This window comes from Epinephelus moara, chromosome 15 (assembly GCF_006386435.1).
Source record: "Epinephelus moara isolate mb chromosome 15, YSFRI_EMoa_1.0, whole genome shotgun sequence".
NCBI lineage: Eukaryota > Metazoa > Chordata > Actinopteri > Perciformes > Serranidae > Epinephelus > Epinephelus moara.
In genome coordinates this window covers 17,447,013-17,459,185 of record NC_065520.1, presented here as the reverse complement: position 1 = coordinate 17,459,185, position 12,173 = coordinate 17,447,013, and the positions used below count along the sequence as shown (strand labels likewise).

General features: G+C 41.7%; 1 protein-coding gene across 1 annotated transcript in view; it reads left to right on the top strand.

Moving 5' to 3' along the window:
• The first annotated feature begins 2,266 nt into the window (after positions 1 to 2,266).
• LOC126401616 (uncharacterized) overlaps positions 2,267 to 12,173 on the top strand; it is a 153,990-nt gene continuing 144,083 nt past the window's right edge. The window contains exon 1 of the mRNA XM_050062941.1: positions 2,267 to 2,324. Coding sequence (XP_049918898.1) covers positions 2,270 to 2,324 — 55 coding nt within the window. The 5' untranslated portion in view covers positions 2,267 to 2,269. The remainder of the gene's footprint in view (positions 2,325 to 12,173) is intronic.

The following is a 12,173-nucleotide window of genomic DNA, read 5'->3' as shown; positions in this document are numbered from 1 at the left end:
ACAAAATGGGGGCGCTAGAGAGCTCATTTCTTATCTAGGCCTAACCGCCATATGGATTTTTACTAAACTTGGTAGATATGTAGAACAGGACGCCTCAAGGTGACTGGAGAAATTTAACTCTAATTGGCAACTGGGTGGCGCTATAGCAACAGAAAAATGCTTCAAAATGGCTAAAATGCGACCGATCAACAGAAAAATGCTTCAAAATGGCTAAAATGCGACCGATCACTGTGGCTTAGTATTTTTTATTTATTTTTTAAATGTATGACACAATTTTCATACTTTTATAGATTAATATGTTTTATTGTCTTGCATTAAATTTTTAGCTTTTATGTTGTTCAGATTTAAGGGTTATAAAATACCAAGAAATACCAATGTGGGCACTGTGGAAATATTTCTACTGCAGATAAAAGTAGCAAAACGCCTTTGCACTCTGCTCACAAAAATGAGCATATCTCACAAACTAAAAAATGTACGTAGCTCAAATAACTTTTGGAGTGTTAAGAAATATTTTGATCATGTTTCTACATTTAGAAATCTTTTGGATCAAAATGTTTCATGTGTTTATTTTTTCAAATTCAATGAAAAAATGTTCGATTTTTGTATTTTTTTTAATTTATGACACAATTTCAATACTTTTATCAATTACTATGGTTTATTGACTTGCATGACCTTTTAGCTGAAGTTGTACAGATGTTAGGGGTATGAAGTATTTGTAAATACGACAAGAAATGACATCACAATAAGCAAAAATACCAACATATGCAGTGGCGGAGACTTCAAAGGGTTTTTTAAGAATGGAGGTTTTTGCTTGGGAGGCATGATTTTAGTTTGCAATGTCACACATTATTCTCTTTATGTAATTTATTTCCTTTTTTACATTTATTTTACGTCTTCCAAGCGTGTGTGTGCTGAGCACTTGTCTGTGAATAACAAATAAAACACACAAATAAGCCGACAAAGGTATGAAAATATGAATTCATGTGAGCTTTGTGATTAGAAAACACCCGATCTGTCAGCCCTGCGACGCTCAGTTGCACTGAGTGCAGCCTCACTCGACTAAAATTGGAATTCAAACCACAACACACACACACACACACACACACACTCCACTTGTGCCAGCAGTGGCGCCATGCTGCATCCGTCGAGCTTCAAAGCCTACAGGGGAGCGCGACCACAGCCAAGCCTGTGAGTCTCAGGTGCGGTGGGTCTTAGCCAGACGGCAGATGTATAGAGAGCTCCCACAGCACTGATCCCCATTAGATCTCCACAATTACCCCACCCGAACCCCCCCAACTGCAAACTCTGCTTCAAATTAGCATCTGGCTCCCCGGGGCAGCGAGGGCCTCCTGTTAGTTCAGACCGGGGTTAATGTCAGGTAAGCAGGTTGACTGGCGATCGCTGCCGTCCTCGGTGATAATTACATTTTGACCGTTTGACCCAAGTCATTTAACACTCGGGGGGAGGAGGGGAGAAGGAAACCGCCACTTCCTTTCTTCGCCACAACACTCGCCCCTCACCGCCACGACCACACACACACACACATTCTTTATATTCTCAGATCTCCATTATGATGAGAGGAGCCACTTATGTCCTCTTGTTAAGTACACCAATGACAAGCAGGGAGGAAAAATGTGAGGACGGGGTGGAGGAGGGCGACGAGAGGAAGGAATCCTCTCTGACAAGATATTCTCACATTCTCTTTAAGCTATCATGGTTTTGTTTTGAGTATTGGCAATTAGAGGAGCCTGAGAGTCAACTTTTGAGCACACGAACGAACCCTGGCGCTGCCATTTTCTCCCATTTCCTAACTAAAGTGATCCAGTCTTATTTCTCCCACTGGGTATGACTCCGCTAATAGACCCTGGTGCATCCGGTGTCAGGTCGGGATCTGAATAATCTCTGTGTAAAGTAATGTCCTCTGTTTACAAGCCATTATCTGTTCAGAGTCCCTCTCTTGTCTCTCTCTTTGTTACTCTCCTCTCTCAGTGGTAGCCTAATTGCGTTATCCAATATGCACTCCCCTCTTTGATCACTTAGCGGCACTTAAGGTGTCTGCTAGAGTTGCTGGAAATTGTCGGAATAAAGCAAAAAAAAAAAAAAAAAAGGGACGGGAAAAAGGAGGGGAGCTGTCGGCGGTGAGAAAAGGCCTCCTTAATTGCGGGGAGCCTTTGTTTTGTCGAGCAGATAGGTGCCACAGGCGGCTCTGACATGGTTTATGTGAACGGTTGACAGTGCTATTCTCTCAAGTTAAAAACACGGGAGACAGATGTCGCGGAGGAGCCGCTACGAGAGGACCATTAAGAGGCAAGGCCACGGAGGAGGTAATTAATACATAGACGTTGATAAAGTTGACAGGTAAAATGTATACATCTTGACTTTAAAGCAACGTCGCCGATCGTTAAGTCACGTCCTCTATACTTTCACAAAATCTACTTTTTAATCTCAAGCAAACAAAAGCCGAAGAAGTTCATTAAAGCACGTATTTACTCACAGGGATATAAAAATATAACGTAACTGCTGCCTGCATCACGTTCACTGGGAAGTGTTACGTTCTCATTCCCAGTAGGTCAGAGTTGATAGTTGAATGTACGACGCGCAGGACACTGACACCACAGAGGACAGGGGAACATGGTGCTTCTACAGGATTGTGTTTTGGCTGCGTGCAGAGACTTCCTGGAGTCTCTGCCTGTTGCCTGATGACCTCACTGTAACAACAGGATGATAGCCTGGTCAAGAAATAGTGTTGAGTCAAAGCACACAGAGTCATTCCAGTGAGGTCAGTCTATCACTTGGTGCAGAAATCAAATCACAAGCCGTGCTCTGAAGATTCCACTGCCACTTTTAATTCTAATCAATCAGCTGTTCACTCCCCAGAAGAAAATGACAGCATTGTACGTTTCTGCAAACCACACGTGGTTGGTTTTTTGCAACCTGTGGCTGATTTTCTAGCAGCTTTCGTGTCGCCCAACATGGGTATCTTTTAGTGACCCATTGCTGCTTTTCCAGTCGCTTTCATGCTTTCAAACATAAGTGTTTTTTAGCTAACTGTCAATGCTTTTCCAGCACCTTTTGTGCCACCGAGTGCAGTTGTTTTTTAAGTGACCAGTGACTGTTTTTCCAGTGGCTTTTGCGCTGACGAATGTGGTTGTTTTTTAGCAACTGCAGACTGCTTTTTCTGAGACTTTTGTGCCGGCAAACGTGGGGTGTTTTAGCCACCAGTGACTGCTTTTGTGCTGCCAAATGTGGGTGGTTTTAAGCGGCCCCTTATTGCTTTTCCTGTGGCTTTAGTGTCACCAAATGTGGGTGATTTGTAGTGACCCGTCACTCCTTTTCCAGAGGCATTTGTGCCGCCAAACGTGAGTAGTTTGAAGTGGCACACTATTGCATTTCCAGCAGCTTTAGTGCTGCCAAATATGGGTGATTTTTAGCAGCCCATCATTGCTTTTCCAGCAGATTTTGTGCTGCTTAACATGGGTGTTTTTAGCAACATGTTGCTGCTTTTCCAGTGGCTTTGTAGTGATAAATATTAAGTTTTTTAGCAACCAGTTGCTGCTTTTCTTTTAGATTTTGTGCGGTCAAATGTGGTTGGTTTTAAGCATCCAGTGACTGCTTTTCCAGTGGATTTTGTGCAGCCAAATGTGGGTATTTTTTAGCAGCCCATCATTCCTTTTCCAGAGGCATTTGTGCCACCAAACGTGGGTAGTTTTAAGTGGCCCACAATTGCATTTCCAGCAGCTTTGGTGCCGCCAAACGTGGGTGATTTTTAGCAGCCCATCATTGCTTTTCCAGCGAATTTTGTGCAGCTTAACGTGGGTGTCTTTTAGTGAGCAGTGACTGCTTTTCCAGCAGCTTTTGTGTTGCAGAACATGGCTGTTTTTAGCAAGCTGTGGCTGCTTTTCTAGCAGCTTTTGTGCAGCTAAATATGGGTGGTTTCAAGTGGCCCCTTATTGCTTTTCCAGCAGATTTAGTGTCACCAAATGTGGCCGATTTTTAGTGACCTGTCACTGCTTTTCCAGTGGCTTTTGTGCCACCAAATATGGGTGGTTTTAAGTGGCCCATCATTGCTTTTCCAGTGGCTTTTGTGCCGCTTAACTGGGGTGTCTTTTAGTGACCAGTGACTGCTTTTCCAGCAGCTTCTGTATTGCAGAACATGGGTGTTTTTAGCAATGTGTCACTGCTTTCCCAGTTGCTTTTTTAGTGCAAAGTGTTAGGTTTTTTTTAGCAACCTGTGGCTGCTTTTCTAGCAGCTTTTGTGCCGCTTAATGTGGGTGGTTTTCTGTGACCATTCATGTCTTCTCCAGCAGTTTTTGTCCTGCCTTTGTGGGTATTTTAATGCAAAACATGATCTTTTCCTAACCATAACCTGCCTAAACATAACCGCACATTAACCACAGTGTTGTTATAAACGTAAAATGTCAATATATTTGCTAAATAATAACGTGTCCGTGTTTTGCAGACACATACAGTGCCATTTCTGGCGATTGGGCTGCAGTCAGGATAACCAAGAACAAATAAATAGCAGCTTCACTTGAGAGATTAAGCAGATTTGCATGGATTCCTCTTCTATCTCTGCAGTTTTTACAAATCACTGAACATCCCCTGGTAGTATTAGCCCTGTGTAAATAAGGTCTTAGACTTTAATGTCCTGATCTGCTGACACTCCTCTCCCACCTTGGTCTCCGTCTCATTTCGATTCCAGTTGCTCTATTACCGCATTGTTCACCCACTTTCCTCTCTCCGCTTCTTCCCCTCTCTCTCTCTCTGTTTCTCTGTTGACACTGTGTTGCAGAATAAATGCCAGCAAACACGCTGTACATACTTGCCGTACTGGCTGTAAAAGAAACCAACAACTGAAAGGTAAATACCACTTTATCTGGCCTGTCACAGCAACAAGCAGCCAAGCACTTTGTTTACCTCGGTGCTGAGTGAAAGTGGCTCAGACCCTGCTGCTGTTGTGATATGGCCTCTAATTAGCTTCCAGGCAGCCTTTACCTGCTTCTCCCTCAGTGGAAAGCGTCAACTCCCTTGTGTTTTTAAATGTCTGTTAAACAAAAAACAAAAAATAAAGAAACCCTTCGCTCCTCTGCTGGTTTCTTCTTCTCTTCTCTTTACTAAAGCCTCGTGTTCGCCACTTAACTTCCTCCTGAATTTTCTCTTTGTCTTGTGGAAGATTCAACTGGTCCTCTGTGTTCCTCTCTGACATTTCCGCGGCAATACAAAGCATGTTTTGTCAATGTGATGCTGAACAGCAATTTAATCTGTCGCTACTCATAAAAGCTTTAACACTTGCTGTCCTTTGTGTCAGATTCGTGCCGTGTGTTTGAGATTTTTTAGCAAACAAAAGAAGGTGGGAAGAATTAGCAGCAAAGGATAATTCTCATGATGTTCTGTATTTTCTTATTGTCCAAACTCCGTTAAAAAACTCAACAATAAATTGATCCTGCAAATAAGGCGGATAAAAGTTGGAAAGTTGTGTCGTGCTCAAAGGACAGAGGACTGATATTTTCCCATCGGGAGTCGGGAAACAAACCAGCAACCTTCAGGTCTGCCTCAAAGACCATTTCCGACTAAACCTCTAATCTCCTTCTCCTCCTCCTCCTCCACCTCCTTTCGCTGCTGCCGGTGTGGTTAGCCGCCACGCTCCGCTGAGCCGCTCTCGCTCCCCCAGGAGAAAATTTGTGCATGCATACTGTACATGAACTTTGGATAAATAAATAAACACCGAAAGAGCTGCTAGATAATTGAGCACAAGTGAGAAAGGGAGAGAACGAGGGAGACAGAGAGGCGGGCAGGCGAAACAATCTCTCCGGGGATGGCGGCAAAGAGACGGCGAGACAGGTATGATTAAAACCACGGTGATTTATAGGAAGGTGCGCCGCCCGCCGTCACGCTCGCTGCGTGTATTAACGTTTTTGTTTTGCATAGAGCTCATCTGGAGACATGTGACCCTCACATCCCACCCACATGCAACACACACACATTCACACCGCTCAAGCAACTGCCTTGGTTTTACCTTATTTATGCACAAACCAGCTGGGATTGTAGAGGTTAAAGCGAGAGCATCACAGGGCGTTAGTTCTTGTCGTTGACCCCTGCGTAGGTGTTTGGCTGCCGTCCTACAATATGTTTCCTGACCGGCCTCTGCCTGTGCTGCAGGAACGTACGCTGGTAGGAATGTAAGTCAATGACTCCTGCGGCAACGAGGAAATTACCTCTTATACATGTATCTATTATCCGGCGCACATCAGTGCTGCATTAAAAGCCACTGTAGTGACCTTTTTTCATGTGATTGTTTATTAATAACAAATAAAACCAGAATTAACGCCTTGAGGTTGTTTGCCTCTGCAAACGCTTCAAGTTGCAGTTTGAAAACATGGACGCCTCACACACACACACACACACACACACATCTATATCTATACAATCAGCTCCAAGATTAGAGTCACCAATTCAGCATCTGAGCAAGTGTCTTCCTTCTGTTTTTGAGTTACGACATTTAGTAATGGCCAGAAAAGTGTTTTTGCAGAACATTATGATGTCACGGTGAAGCTGACCTTTGACCCTCTGGATATAAAATGTCATCACTTCATTATTTTATCCCGTCAGATTATTATCATTGTTGACGTTTGTCCATTTGTTTTGCTTGTTGCTGGTTTGCTTGAAAAATCTCAAAAACTCAAAAACAAAACGTGTAGCCTCTACATCAAATTAGAAAATAGATGTTTTTGCATTTTATAAATTAAAATGTGCATCATACGTCTATAACCTGGAGCCTTTTCCTCTAAATTCTTGCTGAACCTCAGCCCGGAGTCTCTCTAGCAATTCTAAACCTAAAAAAGAAAAAGTCTTGGAGGAAAATACTGATTTAATAATGTGTGGACGGATTAATTTGCTTTCACCACCATGGCTGCAAATTTAAAGTACTAAATAATTATAAATCGCCCGCTGCAGAGTAGCCACTTTGTAGTAAATCAAATTAATGAATTCTTATTGAGACCTATTTATAATGTACATGTGCTTATTTAAATTTTATTCAAATATGTTTTGCGGGTCCAGACAGATTTTTTTTTTTTTGGACAATAAAAGCTCTTGTAGTTGTAAAGGTTGCCGACCCCTGAAATGTAGAAATTTGTGTGAATTTTATGTCATAATTAGTGTATGAATTCTTGACTGATGGCCAAAAACACGTTTTCTGAGGTCACAGTAACCTTGACCTTTGACCACCAAATTCTCATCAGTTCATCCTTAAGTCCGAGTGGACATTTGTGCCAAATTTAAGGTGAATCCCTCAAAGTGTTCTTGAGATATAATGTTCCTGAGTATGAGAAAGATGCAAGGTCACAGTAACCTTGACTGTTAACCACTGAAATCTAATCAGTTCGTCTTTCAGTCCAAGTGGATGTTTGTGCCAAATTTAAGGTAATTCCCTTAAGCTGTTCTTGAGATATCACACTCACAAGAATAAGACAGATGCAAGGTCATAGTGACTTTGACTTTTAACCACCAAAATGTAATCACTTCATCCTTGAGTCAAGGTGGATGTTTGTGCCAAATTTAAGGAAATTCCCTTAAGCTGTTCTTGAGATATTGTGTTCATGAGAATGAGAAAGATGCAAGGTCACAGTAGCCTTGACCTTTAACCACTAAAATCTAATCAGTTCGTCCTTAAGTCCAAATGGATGTTTGTGCCAAATTCAAGGTAATTCCCTCAAAGTGTTCTTGAGATATCACATTCATGAGAATAAGAAGATGAAAGGTCACAGTGAATTTGACCTTTAACCACCAAAATCTAATCAGTTCATCCTTGACTCAAAGTGGATGTTTGTGCCAAATTTAAAACATTTCCTCAAGGCATTCTTGAGATAATACCTTCACAAGAAGGGGACAGAGAGATGGACGGACAACCCGAAAGCATCACGCCTCCGGCTATGGCTATCACAAGTGCAGAGGCATTAAAAATAAAACCAGAAAAGTATATGATCAGGGCTTTGACAAAAACTACCACAAACATGACAGCAGAATTTCTCTGACTATACATGAAGATTTTAGCCAGGTGACAGTATGACTGTTGCTCTGTGTATCTGCCCTGTCGACTGTATTAATTATTGATTCATAAATGCCAAAAGAAAGAAATAGAAGCAGCATTAACAGACACCAATATGATCTGAAAATCACCAACCTTACTCATGCTCTACCTTTAAAAACAAAGTAATGACATCATTATCAATAAACATTTGGAAGATGACACATTTAGAAATCTCTTAATGGCTCAGCAGCTTTACACAAAAGAAAAATCAGAGGTAATTTTTTCAGAGAAAATTAAAGATACTTTTGAAATAACACTTTAATTTATCTGCTCAACTCATCACTGATCTCCTGTAACGTGTCACACTCAGAGAGCACAGGCACAGCTTCCTGTTAACGGCTGCAGGTTTGGTGTGATTCACTACTTTCCGTGATATTGACGTCCATCTCTGCGAAAAGCAGCCATGCAAATAATTAAAGTGGAAATACAGTGTATTGTCAACCAGAAATCAATACGGATGAAAATAATGGTCAATATCCAATAGTGTTCATTCCAAAAGACGGAGTCAGCTCATTGTGCGGGAAAAACTGTCTGAGGAGACATCATCTCCAATAACAAAGCCTTCATCATTTAAAGGAGTGAGGGGGTGGTTGTATCACTTTGATCCTTAAGGCAAGTTAGATTTAAGACTTTTTTAGATGTTTATAATTCAATTCAGAGTGAAATTTAAGATCAATTGTACAATAACCACGATTAAAAGATAAAAACAGAAACCATGAACCTTTTTTTTTCAATAAGGTAAAAATTTTGCCAAAACATTTTTTGTAACATAAAACTTGGTGATTGTGTTTTCAAAACTAATATTTTAAGATATTTAAATACCAATTAAGGCCTTATTTATTTTAGATTAATACAATGAATGCCTTTTAAGACTTTTTAAGTCTCCACGGGAACCCTGACTTACAAAAATGCAAAATAAATAAATACACACGAAATGTGCTGCGTATCCAGTCGATACAACAGGAAGTCCTCCAGGCCTCTAGGGGGAGCTCTAAGTGGAACAACTAAATTTTTTAACCATTGAAATCTAATCAGTTCGTCTTTCAGTCCAAGTGGATGTTTGTGCCAAATTTAAGATAGTTCCCTCAAGGTGTTCTTGAGATATCACGTTCATGAGAATAAGACAGATGAAAGGTCACAGTGACTTTGACCATTAACCACCAAAATCTAATCAGTTCATCCTTGAGTCAAGGTGGATGTTTGTGCCAAATTTAAGGAAATTCCCTTAAGCTGTTCTTGAGATATCACATTCACAACAATAAGACAGATGCAAGGTCACAGTGACTTTGACCTTTAATGCCCAAAATGTAATCAGTTCATCCTTGAGTCAAAGTGGGTGTTTGTGCCAAATTTAAGGAAATTCCCTTAAGCTGTTCTTGAGATATCACGTTCATGAGAATGAGACAGAAGCAAGGTCACAGTAACCTTGCCTTTTAACCACTGAAATCTAATCAGTTTGTCCTTAAGTCCAAGTGGATGTTTGTGCCAAATTTAAGGTATTTCCGTCAAGGTGTTCTTGAGATATCACATTCACATGAATAAGACAGATGCAAGGTCACAGTGACTTTGACTTTTAACCACCAAAATGTAATCAGTTCATCCTTGAGTCAAGGTGGACGTTTGTGCCAAATTTAAGGTATTTCCCATAAGCTGTTCTTGAAATATTGGGTTCATGAGAATGAGAAAGATACAAGGTCACAATAACCTTGACTTTTAACCACTAAAATCTTTGGAAGAAAGCAGACATGAGAAAGACGATAATCAACATGGAAGGAGCTGAGGTGGTTGCTGGGTTTCTGGCGTGTCTCTTCGTTTACATGGCGGTGGAAGCTATGAACGAGCTAACCCTCGTCTGCTGAGTTTTAAAAATGCCGGCTATTTTGTCGCTTTCTGTTGACGTCACATCCCGCCTTGAGTATATCCAATCAGCACCAAGTAAACCCCAAGCCCCAGCCAGGAGTTTTTCGGGGCCGTTCTGAGTACGGACTCCGAGGCAGGGACTTGTTTAGCCCCTGTAAAAGTTCCGGAACTCTGTCCTTCGGGGGTGGTTCCTGCGGTGGAAACGGGCCTATAGCTTCCTTGAAATTCAGCCATTTAAGGATCCTTCCTCGACTTTGAGAAACACCACCTCTCTCGGGTTGTTCAAGCTGCTCCACTGAGCTACTGTCGCGTGCTCGCCCTTGTCTGCAACCTTATATATTGGTTCAGATCTAATCTAAGCTGCCTCCTGAGTTCAGCGTTTACGCACCCATCACTGGACTTCAGCATTGTCCATGACATCTGAGATGCACGAGACGATTCCTGTCTTTTTCACGAAGTCCACTGAATTTATCGTGGAATTAGTGTCACTGCATACGGACAAGGACAACAGGATGTCACATACAGCACCAAAACACTGTACCAAACACATCTACAAACTCTACACATCAGTCTCACTCCTATATTCACATTACACGTGCTAAGAAGTGTGCAAACATTCATATTCTGCAGAATGAAAAGTAGATGCAAAGCGTTATTCGAGCTCTAATTGAAAACGTGTTGAGGGCCACTAATGACAAAAACTAAAGTAAAACCAGGAGCCTGCATGTGTTATGACAATATCTCCATGCTGGTTAAATGATGATAAGGCTCAGGTGGCTCATATTAACCTGGGAAAATAGAGGCGGCATATTTCCCCCTGTTAAAGCGTCAGTGCACGCCGGCGATGGCGGCGGCGGCGGCGGTGGGGGGGTAATTGAATTCCGGGGCCGTCATACCTACCTCAGCTACGGGCTTCATTGAGATTAATTACTCGCCGAGACCCCACACATACAGCTCAGAGATAGCAGCCATTTTAGCTCGATGGCGTCCAGGACAGCAACCTCAGCAACCTGAAGAAAGAGCGGGTGGCCAGACAAAAGAGGGAACCACACGGGCACTGATGCTATCGCCGGCGTTGTTGTGTTACGATTAATTAATTTCAAGGTGATTATACATCACTGAGCACGCTGTGGCGTTTCCCCCCCAGAAGAAACGAGGGATATAGGCGGGTTGTGGTGGTGGTGGGGTAGATAAGCAAAACAATGCTTGAGGTGATATTCAAATGTTTCCAGGACAGACTAATAATAAAGGGTAGTAATCTAAATATTCATTTAGGAGCATATGTGTGTTTAATACACCTTGTACTGAGGCATAAAGAACAATAGTATATTGCCCTTAGCTGTGTTTGCAGCTGTGACCTACAAATCCCATATCTGAGCACACTGCCATGTAGACATTAGCTTTACGGTGCACAGGGAGGGAGGGGACATGCAGCAGCATTACAGGGGCAATAAACGCCCATTTTACAACCCTGTAGCACTAAATAACCATAATGGATGGAAAAGGGGACAATAGACTCAGGATCAAAACCAATGTGTCAACACTTTACTTAGACAGGTGATTTACGGCCCTCAAACACGACTTTGTGGCCGATTATTAATCTGAAAAAATGCATTTTCGTCTCTTTTGGTTTTATTTTACAGGTTAATTATTCCTCTACTTAGCATGTGGACATTTCAACCCTGTCCCCTGCAAATTATGTTTATATACTACTAATGTGATTTGCATGAAATGTAATTGCTGCCTGGGTTATGTTCAGTGGCGACGTTATTTCCAGGGAAGGAAGCACTATGTTCAAGTTGTAGGGAGGTGGTCAGGGTGGATAGAAGGAGCATGAGAGGCAGGATGCAAAAAATCCAGCCTGACCCCACCCGAGCCCGTCCCTTATGAGCCCGAGCCCAGTTTAAACCCAACATTTTTTTTAAGGATACGAACGCGGACATTGAAGGCTGACTCTCGTCTTTCTGTCCATGGCAAGCCTTCGTCATTAACGCTTTGTAACCTGACAGAATTGGCTTGATTTATTTTACAAACATGGGAAGAAGACAATGAGCAACAAAAGAAAAAAATGACCCCCAAAAAAAATAGTAAAAAGAGAAAATTAAAAACAAGAAAATTAGGGTAAAAAAGACAGTTAAAAACAAACATACAAAGAAATGACCCATGAAGATAAAATAAATAAACAACTATAAAAGAATGTAAAAAAAAATACAATCATTCTGAA